Source organism: Trypanosoma theileri (assembly GCF_002087225.1).
Source record: "Trypanosoma theileri isolate Edinburgh chromosome Unknown TM35_Tth_17_V1, whole genome shotgun sequence".
NCBI lineage: Eukaryota > Euglenozoa > Kinetoplastea > Trypanosomatida > Trypanosomatidae > Trypanosoma > Trypanosoma theileri.
In genome coordinates, this window is record NW_021639859.1 from 128,420 (window position 1) to 142,788 (window position 14,369).

The 14,369-nt window shown below is 40.1% G+C and overlaps 8 protein-coding genes across 8 annotated transcripts; all 8 read left to right on the top strand.

The window, feature by feature from the left end:
- Positions 1-414: 414 nt before the first annotated feature.
- On the top strand, positions 415-843 carry TM35_000171610 (uncharacterized protein; the record flags this gene model as incomplete). Its single annotated transcript, XM_029026240.1, has 1 exon — positions 415-843. One exon carries the CDS (start codon positions 415-417, stop codon positions 841-843), a length of 429 nt encoding a protein of 142 aa, XP_028882355.1.
- A 302-nt stretch (positions 844-1,145) lies between these two features.
- On the top strand, positions 1,146-2,708 carry TM35_000171620 (uncharacterized protein; the record flags this gene model as incomplete). Its single annotated transcript, XM_029026241.1, has 1 exon — positions 1,146-2,708. One exon carries the CDS (start codon positions 1,146-1,148, stop codon positions 2,706-2,708), a length of 1,563 nt encoding a protein of 520 aa, XP_028882356.1.
- Positions 2,709-3,299: 591 nt separating this feature from the next.
- Positions 3,300-4,523, top strand: TM35_000171630 (uncharacterized protein; the record flags this gene model as incomplete). Its single annotated transcript, XM_029026242.1, has 1 exon — positions 3,300-4,523. The coding sequence occupies one exon, from the start codon at positions 3,300-3,302 to the stop codon at positions 4,521-4,523; it is 1,224 nt and encodes a 407-aa protein (XP_028882357.1).
- A 597-nt stretch (positions 4,524-5,120) lies between these two features.
- On the top strand, positions 5,121-6,158 carry TM35_000171640 (uncharacterized protein; the record flags this gene model as incomplete). The annotated part of the gene is made up of 1 exon (XM_029026243.1): positions 5,121-6,158. One exon carries the CDS (start codon positions 5,121-5,123, stop codon positions 6,156-6,158), a length of 1,038 nt encoding a protein of 345 aa, XP_028882358.1.
- A 521-nt stretch (positions 6,159-6,679) lies between these two features.
- TM35_000171650 (putative chaperonin HSP60, mitochondrial precursor) lies at positions 6,680-8,464 on the top strand (the record flags this gene model as incomplete). Its single annotated transcript, XM_029026244.1, has 1 exon — positions 6,680-8,464. The coding sequence occupies one exon, from the start codon at positions 6,680-6,682 to the stop codon at positions 8,462-8,464; it is 1,785 nt and encodes a 594-aa protein (XP_028882359.1).
- Positions 8,465-9,153: 689 nt separating this feature from the next.
- Positions 9,154-9,804, top strand: TM35_000171660 (putative rab11B GTPase; the record flags this gene model as incomplete). Its single annotated transcript, XM_029026245.1, has 1 exon — positions 9,154-9,804. One exon carries the CDS (start codon positions 9,154-9,156, stop codon positions 9,802-9,804), a length of 651 nt encoding a protein of 216 aa, XP_028882360.1.
- A 1,172-nt stretch (positions 9,805-10,976) lies between these two features.
- TM35_000171670 (iron superoxide dismutase) lies at positions 10,977-11,600 on the top strand (the record flags this gene model as incomplete). Its single annotated transcript, XM_029026246.1, has 1 exon — positions 10,977-11,600. One exon carries the CDS (start codon positions 10,977-10,979, stop codon positions 11,598-11,600), a length of 624 nt encoding a protein of 207 aa, XP_028882361.1.
- Positions 11,601-12,496: 896 nt separating this feature from the next.
- On the top strand, positions 12,497-14,242 carry TM35_000171680 (protein kinase; the record flags this gene model as incomplete). The annotated part of the gene is made up of 1 exon (XM_029026247.1): positions 12,497-14,242. One exon carries the CDS (start codon positions 12,497-12,499, stop codon positions 14,240-14,242), a length of 1,746 nt encoding a protein of 581 aa, XP_028882362.1.
- Between the last annotated feature and the right edge of the window lie 127 nt (positions 14,243-14,369).

A 14,369-nucleotide genomic window follows, 5' to 3' on the forward strand; every position in this document is an offset into this window, starting at 1 on the left:
CACTAGCTGTTGTAATGATGTTAACGTGCCTGTGTAAACAGAGTGTGCCTAAATTATCCGTAGCTGCACTCTGTGATAGCGGTGACGAAGAAGCGCCAGTCGATAACCTGCCCCTGCTTATGATGACTATACATTGTTCATGAAGTTAGCCCTTCAATCCGAGACACCATTGACGATGGAACTCCGTTTAAAGTAATGGCTGATGCTCCCTGTGGGATTAATTACCCTCTTTGCATATCCCTCCTCTCTCTCTCTCTCTCTGGTTTCCTATTGTGATGGCTTCACTTCTCCACTAGCTGTTGTAATGATGTTAACGTGCCTGTGTAAACAGAGTGTTTGGTCTTTGTTATTTATTTTTTTTCTTTTTATTTTTTTATTATTCTTATTATTTAGGGGTAGTGATCGACAAGCATTATGGGTGATGCTTCTGTGAATAGCGGAGATGCTCCATCTCTGGACACTCCATGTAACAATGCTATCGTTAATTCAGGGGTTGTTTTGGAGGAAAAACAAGAGATGCAGTCTACTATACCTGCGCCAGTGAAGGTGCGAAGTCTTGCTGCTGGACAAGTTGATCGTGTTGTGGCTTCTGCCTTGCCAAATGGTATGCATATATCGAAGGACGCTCGTGTGGCTCTTCAAAAATCAGCGGCTGTGTTTCTGATGTACATTGCCTGTCTCGCTGAGGATTCACGGTCTCGTGTGAATGTCAAGCGTGTAACACTTTCTTCGCAAGATATAAGAACAGCTTTGGTTGATGCGGGAATGTCACATCTTGTTCCGTTGCTTTCTACAGGCAATTTGAAGCGCGCACGTCACGTTGACGATCACTCTTCCTTGTAGTGTATGGGAATTTGTGTTTTTTTTTTTTACACTTTTTGTCATTCTGAATAGAGTCAAGAGACATGAAAATAAATTGTTGAAAGTAAAGTGCAAGAGAGTTAAAACGAGTGTTTTGCTGGTTTGTCGTATAGAATGAAGGAAATATGCATTCCTAGATAAGAATGATAATATTAATAAAATGATTTTGGTTTATTGTTGTATTTGTATTTTGTAGTTCTTCTTCGTAGTTTTTCTCTTTTTGTTTTTCTTGAATTGTTTGCGTCTGAGTACCCTTGGTTTAAAGAAAGAAAAAATAAGAAACAATGATATGGGAAGCAGTGAGTTTTTTTACGCTTAAGGTAAAACCTTATGTGGGCAGACTACGTCACATTAGCATAGTTTTTTTTATACTTTGGATAGTTGATTTATTTTTAAGCATTTATTGTGAATCTTTGGTTCTCAACGTTAATGCATATATTGTATTTAATGTCTGGGTATCACTTGCTGGAGCTGCAATGTTGCACCACTATAGCAGTAGTAGTTTGACTCTTCCAGAGAAGGTGGGGACAAAAAGTCTGCAAGTAACGCCACGCGGTAATAATCGCGTAAAATCCAGGGAAACCTCTCCATTGAGGGTATCTGTTGCTGCCGAGATAACTGAGGGGTTTTGCTTTGGGGTTAATCGACTTCATGTATTGATTTGTTTTGGTGCTGCTGTGTTCGTTGTCTTTGGCTGCCTTGCGTTAATTGGCGAGTCTCTTCACCACGCCCTGCATCCGCCGGACACCTCGCCGCTGCTGCTTCTCACAGTGGGCATCGCCCACGTTCTCCTCTTCACGTACTACGCAGCGGAGATCGACGCCTATGATCACATCAGTGGACAGCCCCGCACTCTCACCGCGTTGAGGTCAAGCTTCGCCAACACGACGAACACGACTAGCTCGTCTAACACCCGTAAAGAGACGACTGTGAGTCCCACTGGGGTTCATCCCGCTGCGAATGCTAATGCGGCCCGCAGGAGTTTATGGTCTTCACTGCAGGTGGCCGCCGCCCGCGCAGCCGGTCCACTCGTCTGCGTGGTGTCGTGTCTCATTCTGTGGATGGGCGGCCAGCCGCTGTGGGCCCTCGTCGCTGTTCTGCTGCTCGCCGCACACACCGCCGTTCGCGCCGTCGCCAGTGCAAGGGCGATGGCCGCGCTGCTCCTCAACAACGTTGTGCAGCAGCCGGCAGATGTCGCCGCGTGTGAACGTGCCCTCCGCGCCGTGCGGCTCACGGACGGTGTACTGTTAGTGCAGTCAAGTATTGTGTGGGAGGTCGCTCCAGGCGAACGTATGGCACTTGTAAGATTGCGTATCACTTCAGATGCAGATCCCGCCGCGGTCTCTGCAGCCGCCCGGTCTATTCTCGCTGGTATTGCAACTCACGTCTTTGTGGAGGCACGTACAACCCAAGATGATGAGGATGATGATGATGATGAAAATAGCGGAAATGACTCGTACTCCTCATCTGCGCATCATCATCATCACTCTCATTCTCATTCTCATGCTCATTCTCATTCTCATGTTCATCATAACGGTGAGGGGCATGATCATGATCATGATCATAGCCATGAACATCATGGAGAATGTACACTGGAAATGGAACATCTAACAGGGATGAATGAAGACCTTTCTAGTATTGGTCGGTCAGGTGGCGAAGTGGCTTCTTCGGCTTCTATTGGTGGAGAAATGATGTCTTTTCCGCAACCACCTAAGATGTCTGCAGCAGATCACACGGAACAGCAGACAAGACTGAGAGGAGCGGCAGTTGGAGGTAATCTTCACACAACGAAAGCAACAAAGTCCTTCAACGTTGTTCCTCCACCATTTCCCAAGCCACCCATCTAGGTGAAGTGTACCCGTATCTCCATATGGTAAAGTTTTACGTTAAACCAATTTGCAGGATGTTGATTATACTCTTCTCCTTCTGTTTGATCATTTTTTTTTTCTTCCGCAGTGTTGAATATGTCTTACTTTTCTTTTTATTTGCCGCTTCCCTATTACGTTTGGTAGGTGATAAATCCTCTTCACGTTGATCTTATTTTGCTTTTCTGGATCTGCTGTGTATGGTTTTGTGTTTTTGTATTGAGTAATGGTGAAGTTTTTCTGTTGACTCTGCTTTACTTGACTGATGTGGAAGAGTGAGAACAGGGCCGAATGTTGGCATTTTATGAAATTACTAAAGTGTTTTTTTTTTTTGTTTTACAGTTGTCGCTCTTGCTATTTTTTTTTTTTTTTGCTTCAGGTCCTTTTAAGAGCATTTTTTTTTCTTTGTGATTTTTTTTCCCCCCACCCTCTCACTTGTGTAAAGAGTAAAAGGACGGGAAGAACGAGTAAAGAAAGAAAAAAAAAAAAGGAAATACTATTAAGAAGATATTTGTTCACAATTATTACCACCACCACCACCATAACGAAAAAAAAGAAAAAAGAAAAGAGTTGATGAACGAGCCACAAAGTATTATTGGTCTGGTAGAGGACGTTACACTTCCACAGGCGGTGAAGGCTATGGAAGCATTAGCGGAGGAATACATTCAGTACTTTAACACCGAATTTATTACACCGCACATTATGCGTTTTCTTTTAGAGGTGATTTGCCCGGAAGCCACGCCGGATGCCAAGCAGGTGGCCATAGAGAAAGTGGAGGAATTACACTCAAAGGCACACGCATGGCAGGTGGCAGATATATTACGTACATTTTTGGGAATTGCCGGTGTTTCTGTGCGTAATGTTCTCTCACAATGTGAGGCGGAGCGGCAACGGCTACGTATTCAGAGAGCACGTGAAGTTCCACGAGTGCCTGCAGTTCGCCGGCGAATAGCACAGCAAATGGAAAACGCCGAGAGTGATGCATTTCGCACTGCAAAGGAACTGCAACACTCACGAGATTTGCTCAACGAATATACTCGACGGATTGAGACATTGGAAGATGAACTTCATCACATGCGGCCATGTTATGATATGAGTGATAAGTTTTCCACATCGCCTGTAGGGGCATTTATATACGGGACAACCACTCCCAATACGGCGAAGAAGGATTTTGGGGAGACGATATGTAAGAATCCGAAGATAAAAGATGATATGATCATTTCAAACAGGAATGGTAGTACGAAAATAAGTAATAGTTATAATCCTTCAAGAGATTTTGTGATGCAAGCAGCACATCAACTCTTTGCGGAATCACATGCTAAACGCACACAAGCCGTACAAAGTGATTTAATTCTCACACAACCGTTGAAGGACGAGCAGTCAAACATGTTAGAAGAAAGAGAAAGAATAAATAGTTTAAAACCAAATATGAATACCAAAGTAAAAGAATCTGAACATGATGATGTAAGAATGCATACATTTCCCCTAATGACACCCCCAGTTTCGTACTTTCTCCCGTTTAAATATTCTTCGTTAAATGATCTCTGTGATACGATCCCTCCAACTTCAGAGTCTATTTCTGCTGAAGCCTTTCATGCATTGATTACGGATAAGCGACCACTGTGTGTACAAGAAAAGGAACGTGCAGATCGTGAAGACTCCTGGAGCCAAATGGGTAAAATCAGATTAGGAAACGCAGATCAGATAACAGGGCCTTCTGCCTATAGTCGCCAAGATGGAGCTCGTTATTTAATACAAGTGGAGAGGGAGTTGACCCGCAAGTTATGGAAGATGTAGGAAAAAGGAAAAAAAAAAAAATGAGAAAAAAAAAAGAATTTTTTTTTTCCAGTGCTTCTTTTTTTTTCCTTTGTTTCATCGCTATCAATGAGAAACAAGCAGAAAAAAACAAAAAGAATTTTTTTTTTTTTTTTTCGCTGCTTATTCTTTTTTCTTTTTCATTTATCGTGAGAGATGCTGAGGCATTTTTTATTTTCTTCGTGTACTGTGCTTGTTGATTTATTGATTTATTTTATTTTTTAGTTTTAGTTTTATTAAAAAAAGTCTTATTAACTCTTATCGTTTTTTATTGTATATACTTTCAAGTGACCTTTCTTTTTTTTTTTTTTGTTTCCTGTAACTTGTGCATATATTTAATGAGAATCATGATTAATGACTGTTTGTTCAAATCAATAGTATATCTATTCAATTTTTCCTTCTCTCACTCTTTTTCATTTGTTTTTATTATCTATCTACCTATCTTTGTCTTTTTCTTTTTTTTCTTTTCACCATTTCTTTTCTTGGGAAAAAGAGGTACGTGAAGCGATTACAAATTCCGTACGACTGGCGAGTTCATTTAACTAAAAAAAAAAGAAAAGAAAACTTGAATGTAGTGATATGTCTACACCACTCGGTGGTCGTTTTTATCACACCCTAACAAAGAAAAGTACTGCCCGTTTATTTTATCTTCCTATTCCTGAGGGACATAAAGTACTCTCTGCTGGTGTACGTATATATGGAGCTACAGGGATATTGTGTTCCTTTTACGATGTGGATCGCAATGCGTGGGTGGTGCAGCAGGATCCAATAGAAGATAACGCGGCTGTTCTCTTACAAGTACTCACATTGGTAGATCCGGATGATGTCTATGATGTTGTGGTGTCTATGGTTTCCCTCACAGATCATATGACAGAAGAAGAAGTACATATACTTACCCAACGTACAGAGATGTATAGAGGTTTAATTGAAGAGGTAACACAACTAGAATTGGAAGGGAAATATAATAAAGATAAATTCGAGGAATTACGAGAAAAACGTAAGTCTTTACGAGAAAGTTCTCTTGATGTTGTTTCCCTGATATGTCCTACTGTAGATGGTTACACATTAACAGGAGGAGGCTTTTCATCAGGGTATCCAATACTTGCATCTCATGCCGATATTCCTGAATCACATAGTGTAAATAGATTCTGTTCAAGTCTTACGCAAGAATCATGTAGTTCTGATTTCTTCCTTGTTGATCCCATCCATACTGTATGTGATACGAGGTTAAATGAACGGCAATCACACTACGCCTTGTCTGTTTTATCAGAGAAAGTAGGGAAACTCCGTGAAAGTCATGCATGGTCTGTAATGGCAGCTGAAAATCCCTCCTTTACGTGTTATGCTATTGGGTTACGTCTTCATCCAACACCGCAATCTATATCATTTGACACTTCTGATAAAAATGATCATTCATCTCATCTTAGGGATGGGATCACTCCTACTAGTAGTAATATTACTAAACATAGTCATGCGAATAATAATGGAGTGAAAGTAGAGCACCGAGCCAAAGGACGTTGGAGTATTGAGTTACAACCACCCCACGGAAGGTTTTATTTTACATTTGGAGCGTCATACATATCTAATCCCATTATGCTTTTAGCGTTTTACAAGTGATTTATTTATTTCTTATTGAATATGCGAAACCCCCGTAAATAATTACAAATATATATATATATTGATGGTTATTTTATTGGGGGTGTTCATTTTTGAGTTAGACACCAGCAGTAGTGTGTGATTTACGGTATCGACCTAACCATCAGAAATATCTCATAGATGGTTTTCATTTTCAACTTGTTATCGTTACCTATATATATAATATATATATTGCTATTTTTCTCTTTTAATTATTTTCTTATATGGATTGCAAAAAATAAAAAATAAAAATAAAAAATTCTTCCTTTTATTTTTCTCTCTTTGCTTCTTCTTTTACCTCCCATAGTTTTGCAATTGGATTCATTACATACATCATCCCATCTCAATAACGAGTGTAAAGTAACCACAAACAACAATAGAAACAAAAGAAAGCTCACACACACACATATAGAGAGAATAAGAGAGAAAGAGAAAGAATAATCCATTATATATATATATATATATATATATATACATATCTATATAAATATATATAATTTCCAATGCTGCAGTACACACTGGTGCGGCGTATGCAGTACGGCTCCACACCGAAGGATATTCGCTACGGCATGGAGGCCCGCAAGGCGTTACTTCTCGGCGTGGAGAATCTCGTGAAGGCCGTTGGGGTGACTTTAGGGCCAAAGGGACGCAACGTGGTGCTGGAGATGCCGTACGCCGGTCCAAAGATCACAAAGGACGGCGTCACAGTTGCAAAACACATTGAGTTTGAAAACAGTTTTGAGAATTTGGGTGCCAATCTCGTACGGCAGGTGGCGGGACTCACAAATGACAGCGCCGGCGATGGGACAACAACTGCCACTATTCTTTCTGGTGCTATTTTCCGTGAGGGATTTCGCAGTGTGGCGACTGGAACGAATCCAATGGATTTAAAACGTGGTATTGATCTTGCATGCCGTGAGGTGCTGGTCTCATTAGCGGAGCAGGCGAAACCGGTAACTTCCAAATCAGAGATTACACAAGTCGCCATGATTTCAGCAAACATGGATGAAGAGATTGGGGCTCTTATTGGAGATGCAATGCAACAGGTGGGAAAAGATGGTGTTATTACCACACAAGAGGGTCGTTCACTTAACACTGAACTTGAACTGGTGGAGGGAATGTCATTTGAAAGAGGATTTACCTCACCATACTTTGTAACCAATACAAAATCGCAGAAGTGTGAGTTGGAGAATGCATTAGTATTTGTGGCTAATCGTAAATTATCAAGTGTTTCACATATACTACCTGCTCTTAACTATGCTATTCAACAGAAGCGGCCTCTGCTGGTTATATCAGAAGATTTAGAGGGAGAAGCAATGCATACCTTTTTATATAATAAAATGCAGGGACGAATTGGGGGATGTTCTGTAAAGGCACCTGGTTTTGGTGATATGCGAATTAATCAATTACAGGATATAGCTGTCTTTACGGGAGCACAAATGATTTCCGAAGATCTTGGGCTCAATCTTGATCACAATGACTTCTCTGATCGTTTTCTCGGTTCTTGCAAGAAGGCGACTATATCCCGTGATGAATGTATTCTAATGGAGGGTGGTGGAAGTGCTATTGCGGTAGAAGAACGTGTACAGATGATACGAGATATGATTGCTGCTGAGGACCATGAATACAATCGTGAACGACTTGTGGAGCGTCTGGCGAAATTATCAGGTGGTGTTGCTGTTATAAAAGTTGGCGGCGCCTCTGAAGTTGAAATAAATGAAAAAAAAGATCGTATTGTAGATGCACTCAACGCTACACGTGCAGCAGTGGCAGAAGGTATTCTAGCAGGCGGCGGTACAGCACTTCTTATCGCTTCTGTACGTCTAGACAGCATTACAAAAGATCGTAGTTTACCTCCAGATATTCGTACAGGTGTAAATATTGTAAAAAAAGCCATTCGTCTGCCTGCCCGTTGTATCGCTAGTAACGCTGGTGTAGAAGGAAGTGTTGTGGTTGGAAAAATTATGAAAAAGAATGATCCAACTTATGGATATAATGCACAAACTGGTGAGTATGTGAATATGTTTACGGCTGGTATTGTAGATCCAATGAAAGTTGTGAAGTCAGCGGTAGTAAATGCCTGTTCAGTGGCCGGTATGATGATAACTACGGAAGCCGCAGTGGTGGAGAAGGATATGCTGGCGAAGGAGACACGTGTGGAGGATAGAGGTATGGAGGATAAGGAGAAGCGGGAAGGACTAAACACTATGCGTAAACGTGTGAATGAGTCACAGGCACCATTGCCAGCGCTTTCTCCACCAATGAAGTTCCCTATGAAGGGAATATAGAAGATTAAATTTATTAAATAACGACAATTTATTATTATTATTATTATTATTATTATTATTATTATTATTATTTATTTTAGGTGAAACATTTGCGCTCTTTTGAGAAGGAGAGTAATGTGATGAAACTTCACATGGGTACGAATGGGAATTTTATTAGGACTGGAAAATTACCGGCTATTATTTTTATTTTATTTTTTTGTATTCGTTATTATTTATCGTTGCATATATATATATATATATATATATATATGCCTCAAATTTTATTTGTTTCCTTCTTGAGGATAATGGAAAAAAAAGAAATAATAACACTGTGTGGTGGTACTTGTTGCTTATGAATTCAAATCAATATTAAAGAAGATGTTGTCCACACGGAGTTTGTTTGGCGTTGTTTTTTTTTTTTTTTCTTGAACCGAATCCTTTTTTTTCCTCCTTTTTTTTTGGTTTTCTTGTTTTTTGGAGTGCGTCTATTCTGGCTGTATATATATTATCAGCTAGTAGAGAAGGATCATTTTAAATAAAGAAAACAATAAGATATTTTGATTGTATACACCATTCCAAGCGATATCCCTGTATCCACACCCACAGAAAAAAAAGAAAAAGAAAAGTAAACAAATAAAAAAAAAATAAGGCAACGACATTTCAGACAGTAGAGTGTAAAGTATATATATACATATATATATATACAATAGATGTCAATAAAAATAAAAAAAGTACTGGATAACAAGCCGGATGAGACTCGCAATCCTGTGAAACTCATTCTTCTTGGCGACAGTGCGGTGGGAAAGTCAAAGCTGGTGGAGCGGTTCTTAATGCAGCGTTATGTTCCTGTGCAGATGTCAACCTATGCCCTCACACTATTTCACTATGACTTCATTGACGAGAATGATGAGCAGGTGGATGTTGATATTTGGGATACTGCAGGACAGGAACGGTTTTCCACCATGCATCCTGCCTACTACCATAATGCGCATGCGTGTATTTTGGTATTTGATATCACACGCAAGGCCACATACAAGAATCTGGAAAAGTGGCTTGGTGAGTTACGCAACTATCGTGAGCACATCCCTTGTATTGTGGCCGCCAACAAGATAGATACAGACCCGTCCGTGATGTCAAAGGCCTTTGCATTTGTAGATAAACATAATCTCCCGCTACACTATGTTTCTGCTGCTGACGGGACGAACGTTGTGCAGCTTTTCGAGGCATCCATAGGAACAGCAGTGAATTACAGAAAGAATCCAAAGAATGAGGATTTTATAACACACGTGCTTGGATTCATCAAGGAAGGAGAAAAGAAGGAAGGAGAAAAGAAGGAAGAGGCAGCGACTGCGGCCCCATAGAGTGTTTCGGTTCACTGAAAAGGTGGTTTTGAACTCATTTGGAAATATGAAGACTTTTTTTTGTTTACCTTTTCCATCTCTTTCAGCGTTTTTCGTTTCTTTTGTTTACTGTGAAAGAGGTTTTTCTATTAAAATATTTTCTTTTTTTTTGTGGCTGAAGAAAAAGATCATAATCGACGTTCATTATTTGTAAGGATGTGTTCGTTTCTTTGTTTTGTTTTGTTTCTCTTGTGTTTTTTTTTTTTTTTTTTCTACTTTCAGTGTTTTTGCCTTTTCTCACTCTCTTCTCTGTGGTCTGTACAATGGTATTCCCAAAATCCATAGAAATAGTTGGAGTATAGTCAATAAAGCAAAGAGAGAGAAGGAGAGAAGAATAAAGAGAGAGAAAAGGCAAAAAAAAAGGGATGGAACGGAAAGCATAAAAAAAGAAAACAGAAGATAAATCAAAACGAAAAAAAAAGAAAAACTCAGAGGAAAATTGAAGCAGTCTAGTGCAGTGAGAAATTTGGGAGAGAGAAGTGTAAAGGGGAGAGGTGAACTCTCTGAGAGAGAGAGAGAGAGAGAGAGAGAGAGAGAGAGAGAGAGAGAGATAGAGAGAGAGGTAGAGTGAGAAGCATGCTTCTCCTTAATATATTCACATGTGGCGATATGGATATTGTTTTTTTTTTATTTTCTTTTTTTTTCCACCTCCCCCCCCCCCATCGCTCCTTCTTTTCGTTATTCTCCTCTTGATGTACTAGGATGAAACCAGTTAAACGAAACAGATTACTGATATCGCAGAGTCAGCTGCCACATCTCTGCTTGTGCATATTGAAATGGCCTATGCGAATAATTTGTATAGGAGTGGCGCAATCTAGCTATTTGCGGTGTGGTTCTTTTTTTTTCTCTTCAATTACACAAACCATGTGTATTGCTTGGGGCGATGTGTTTATATAAGAATATATCTATAGTTATATGAGAATTAATAGTGAAACCTAATTTGTTTTCTTTCTTTTCCCTTTTTTTAAAATCTTTATATACATTCACCTAGTGAAATTCCAAGCGTCTTTACAGCATCCTTTTATTTCTTGATAGGTGGGGAAAAACACCTACAAACAACACATATTTGGTAGTAACAACCTAAGAAAATAAATATAATAGTAATAATAATAATAAAAAGAAAAAAAGAAAAGATGACGTTCAGCATTCCACCACTTCCCTGGGGTTATGATGGACTTGCCAGCAAAGGCATCTCAAAGGAACAGGTAACATTCCACTACGATAAACACCATCAGGGATACGTCACGAAGCTCAACGCCGCCGCGCAGTCAAACGCCGCACTGCGGCGCAAGTCAGTGGAGGAGATCATCAAAACAGAGAAAGGCCCCGTGTTTAACCTCGCCGCGCAGATCTTCAATCACACATTCTACTGGGAAAGCATGTGCCCCAACGGCGGTGGTGAGCCGAAGGGAAAACTCGCAGAGGAGATCAACGCCTCCTTTGGCAGCTTTGCAAAGTTCAAGGAGGAATTCACAAACGCGGCGGTGGGGCACTTCGGCTCCGGCTGGGCGTGGCTCGTAAAGGACACCGCATCGGGGAAGTTGAAGGTCTATCAAACACACGATGCCGGCTGTCCACTCACGGAGCCACACTTGAAGCCACTGATCGCCTGCGATGTGTGGGAACATGCATACTACATTGACTATAAGAACGACCGCGCCGCGTATGTGCAGACCTTCTGGAATGTGGTGAACTGGAAACATGCGGAGAAACTTCTGAAGAAGACGGAGACACCGTACTTGCGTAGCGATTTGTAATATTTGCTGGATTATATTCTTACCTACAGCCTGTATTTATCTGTGACTACAGAGACAGATAAAAAAGGAAAACAAAAGAAAGAGAAAAAAAAAATTATCATTCCAGAGTAGGTGTGTGTGTATGTGTGGGTGTGGGTATCTTTTTTTTTTTTTTGTTTTTGTCGTACGAGGACCCAATATGTTTCTATCGTTTGTGTTTCCTTTTTGTGTTTACCTACAGGAGTTTGAAGTTCGAATATGAAATGAGAAACAGTAACTTCTCACCTTAAAAGCTATATTAAAGAAGACTGTTTGTCTTATTTTTCATAGGGGAACCATGGTGTTTTTTTTTTTTTTTTTTTTTTTTTTGTGCGTCATATTTGCGTTTGTGGAAATATCTGAATGTGTGATTTTCTTTTTTTTTTTTTATTCTGGTATTTAATAATGTGACCAACAGAGAGTGAGGTCTATATCAAATCTGTTCTTTTATCTCTTTATTGTCATTTATTTATTTATTTGGTTTATCAACGTCCTTTTTTTTCTTTTTTTTCTTTCTTTCTTTTTGTTATTTTCTCTTGTTTGGGGTGCATTAAATCCACTCACAGATCGTTTCTGCTCTGCCCATTTACTCACAACGTGGGCATTTTAAGGGTCTTTCACCTATTCAGAGACGGCAGAAGCACATTGGAGTGGATTCATTTATTGAAACAGGAATAAAACCCAACAGAAAAGGAGAAAACAAAGGAAAAAAAAAGAAAAAAGAAATAAAAGAAACAGAAAACAAAAAAAAAAAAAAAACAGAGACGTCAGATACCTGTGTCTAGGTAAGGTAAACCAAGAGGACCATAGTGAGAAGAAAGACGTTTCTATATATTACGAGTTAAGTAAATCTATCACATCTTCTCTCTCTTGTCAACATGGGCAATGTCGTCACGAAGGAAAAGAGTGGCATCCATAAAGGCACAGCGCTTCCTGATAAATCTACAGATATCACTGGACTGCATTCTTCAGACATCACGCAACTCAACAGCAATGGCGGTGATGACCAGCGACCTATTCCAATCAATGAGATGGATGATGGGAAAGGCGGAAACCACACCGTATCGGTGGCACTGGAAGATGTTTTAGGGCCAGAAGACAGTACGACAGCGCGATACCGAAAGAAAAACAGTATTGGAAAAGGTGCATTTGGTGAAGCTTATATTGTTGAACGTAATCCAGCATATCCGTTACCTAAGAGACGAGAAACAACAGATGAAAAAGAAGTCTTTAGAGAAAAACGTCGTGCTGGAGATAGTGAACCACGTCTTTTTGTGGCTAAAGTAATGGATTTAACATCCATGTCACCGAATGATAGACGTTATGCTCAAACAGAGATTATGTGTCTTGCTTGTAATCATCACTTTGCAATAATTCAGTATTATGAACATTTTATTGTCGATGATGAAGATGAAACTATTGTAATTATTACTGAATTTGCTGATCAAGGTGACTTGTACCGCAATTTGTACCGGCGAGACAAGGATTCCTTCCTTTCTGAAAGAGATGTTGGAATGTATTTTGTACAACTACTCCTTGGTCTTGATCATATTCATCGTCGTCGTATGATACACCGGGATATTAAAACAGCAAATATATTTTTAACTAGTCGTGGTTTTTTAAAACTTGGAGACTTTGGTTTTTCACAGCAGTATGATAGTACAGTTTCTAACCCGATTGCTTGTACTTTCTTGGGTACCAGTTATTATTTATCTCCTGAAATGTGGAAAGGACAACGATATGGTAAAAAAGCAGACATTTGGGCTTCTGGTATTGTTCTATGTGAACTCTTGGGAAAACGACGACCCTTCGAAGCCGATTCTCTACCGCAAATGAAAGAACTTGTGCTCTCTGGTAGAATGTGGCTTCCACCAACGTATCCGGATGGAAAGCATCCGTTACCTGGAGAGGGAGAGGGAGAAAATAAATCTGATGTGAATAATAAAAAAGTATGTTATGTGTCTAAAGAGATGCGAGAGTTTTTGGAACTTATTTTGCAGCAAGATCCTGAAAAGCGACCAAGTGCCTCACAATTACTTAAAACACCATTAATGCAGCATTATCTATGTTTATTTCGCAAACGTGTAGAACATATGATTGCCATGGATGATGAATTGGAGAAAAAGTACCAAACCTGTCTCGCTGAATTTACACACTCCACCCCTAACTATTGTCTTTCCATGGAGGAGGAGGCATTGGTGTTAAGAGGAATACTGGAAGGTGAAGAGGTGATTAGTTTAGAGACAGAGCGGGAACTTTCCACAAGTGCGGCGCCACGTATGGAGAGTGTGGTCTATAAAGAGTCCGTGGCCGGTCAATGGAAGGAACGCTATCTTCTCCTCGGCGATGGATATTTAACCATGACACTCGCGAAGGGAAAAGCCGCGGCGGGCTCCGGCGAGCGGAGTAAAAAAGTCCCACTGGAAACTATTAACGCCGTGGCCCCCGTTTTGTTCGACACGCCTGTGCAGGTGGAGGGAAGTGGCGGGGCTCAGCCAATACTGCTGCAGTACGCCTTCGCCATCTCCACACAAAACTCACAGTCCATCATGTTTGCTGCAAGAACACAACAGGAACGGGATCAGTGGCTCGCCTCACTGTTGGCGGCACTGAAGATGGATTAAGAAAAAAAGAAAAAAAAAAGAAAAAAAAAAACAATAATATCTCTCTCTTTTCTTTTTTTTTTCTTTTTTTTTTATGCGTTTTTACGGTTCGCAGTTTACTGTTCCATTCGTTTTTTTTTTTTTTTTT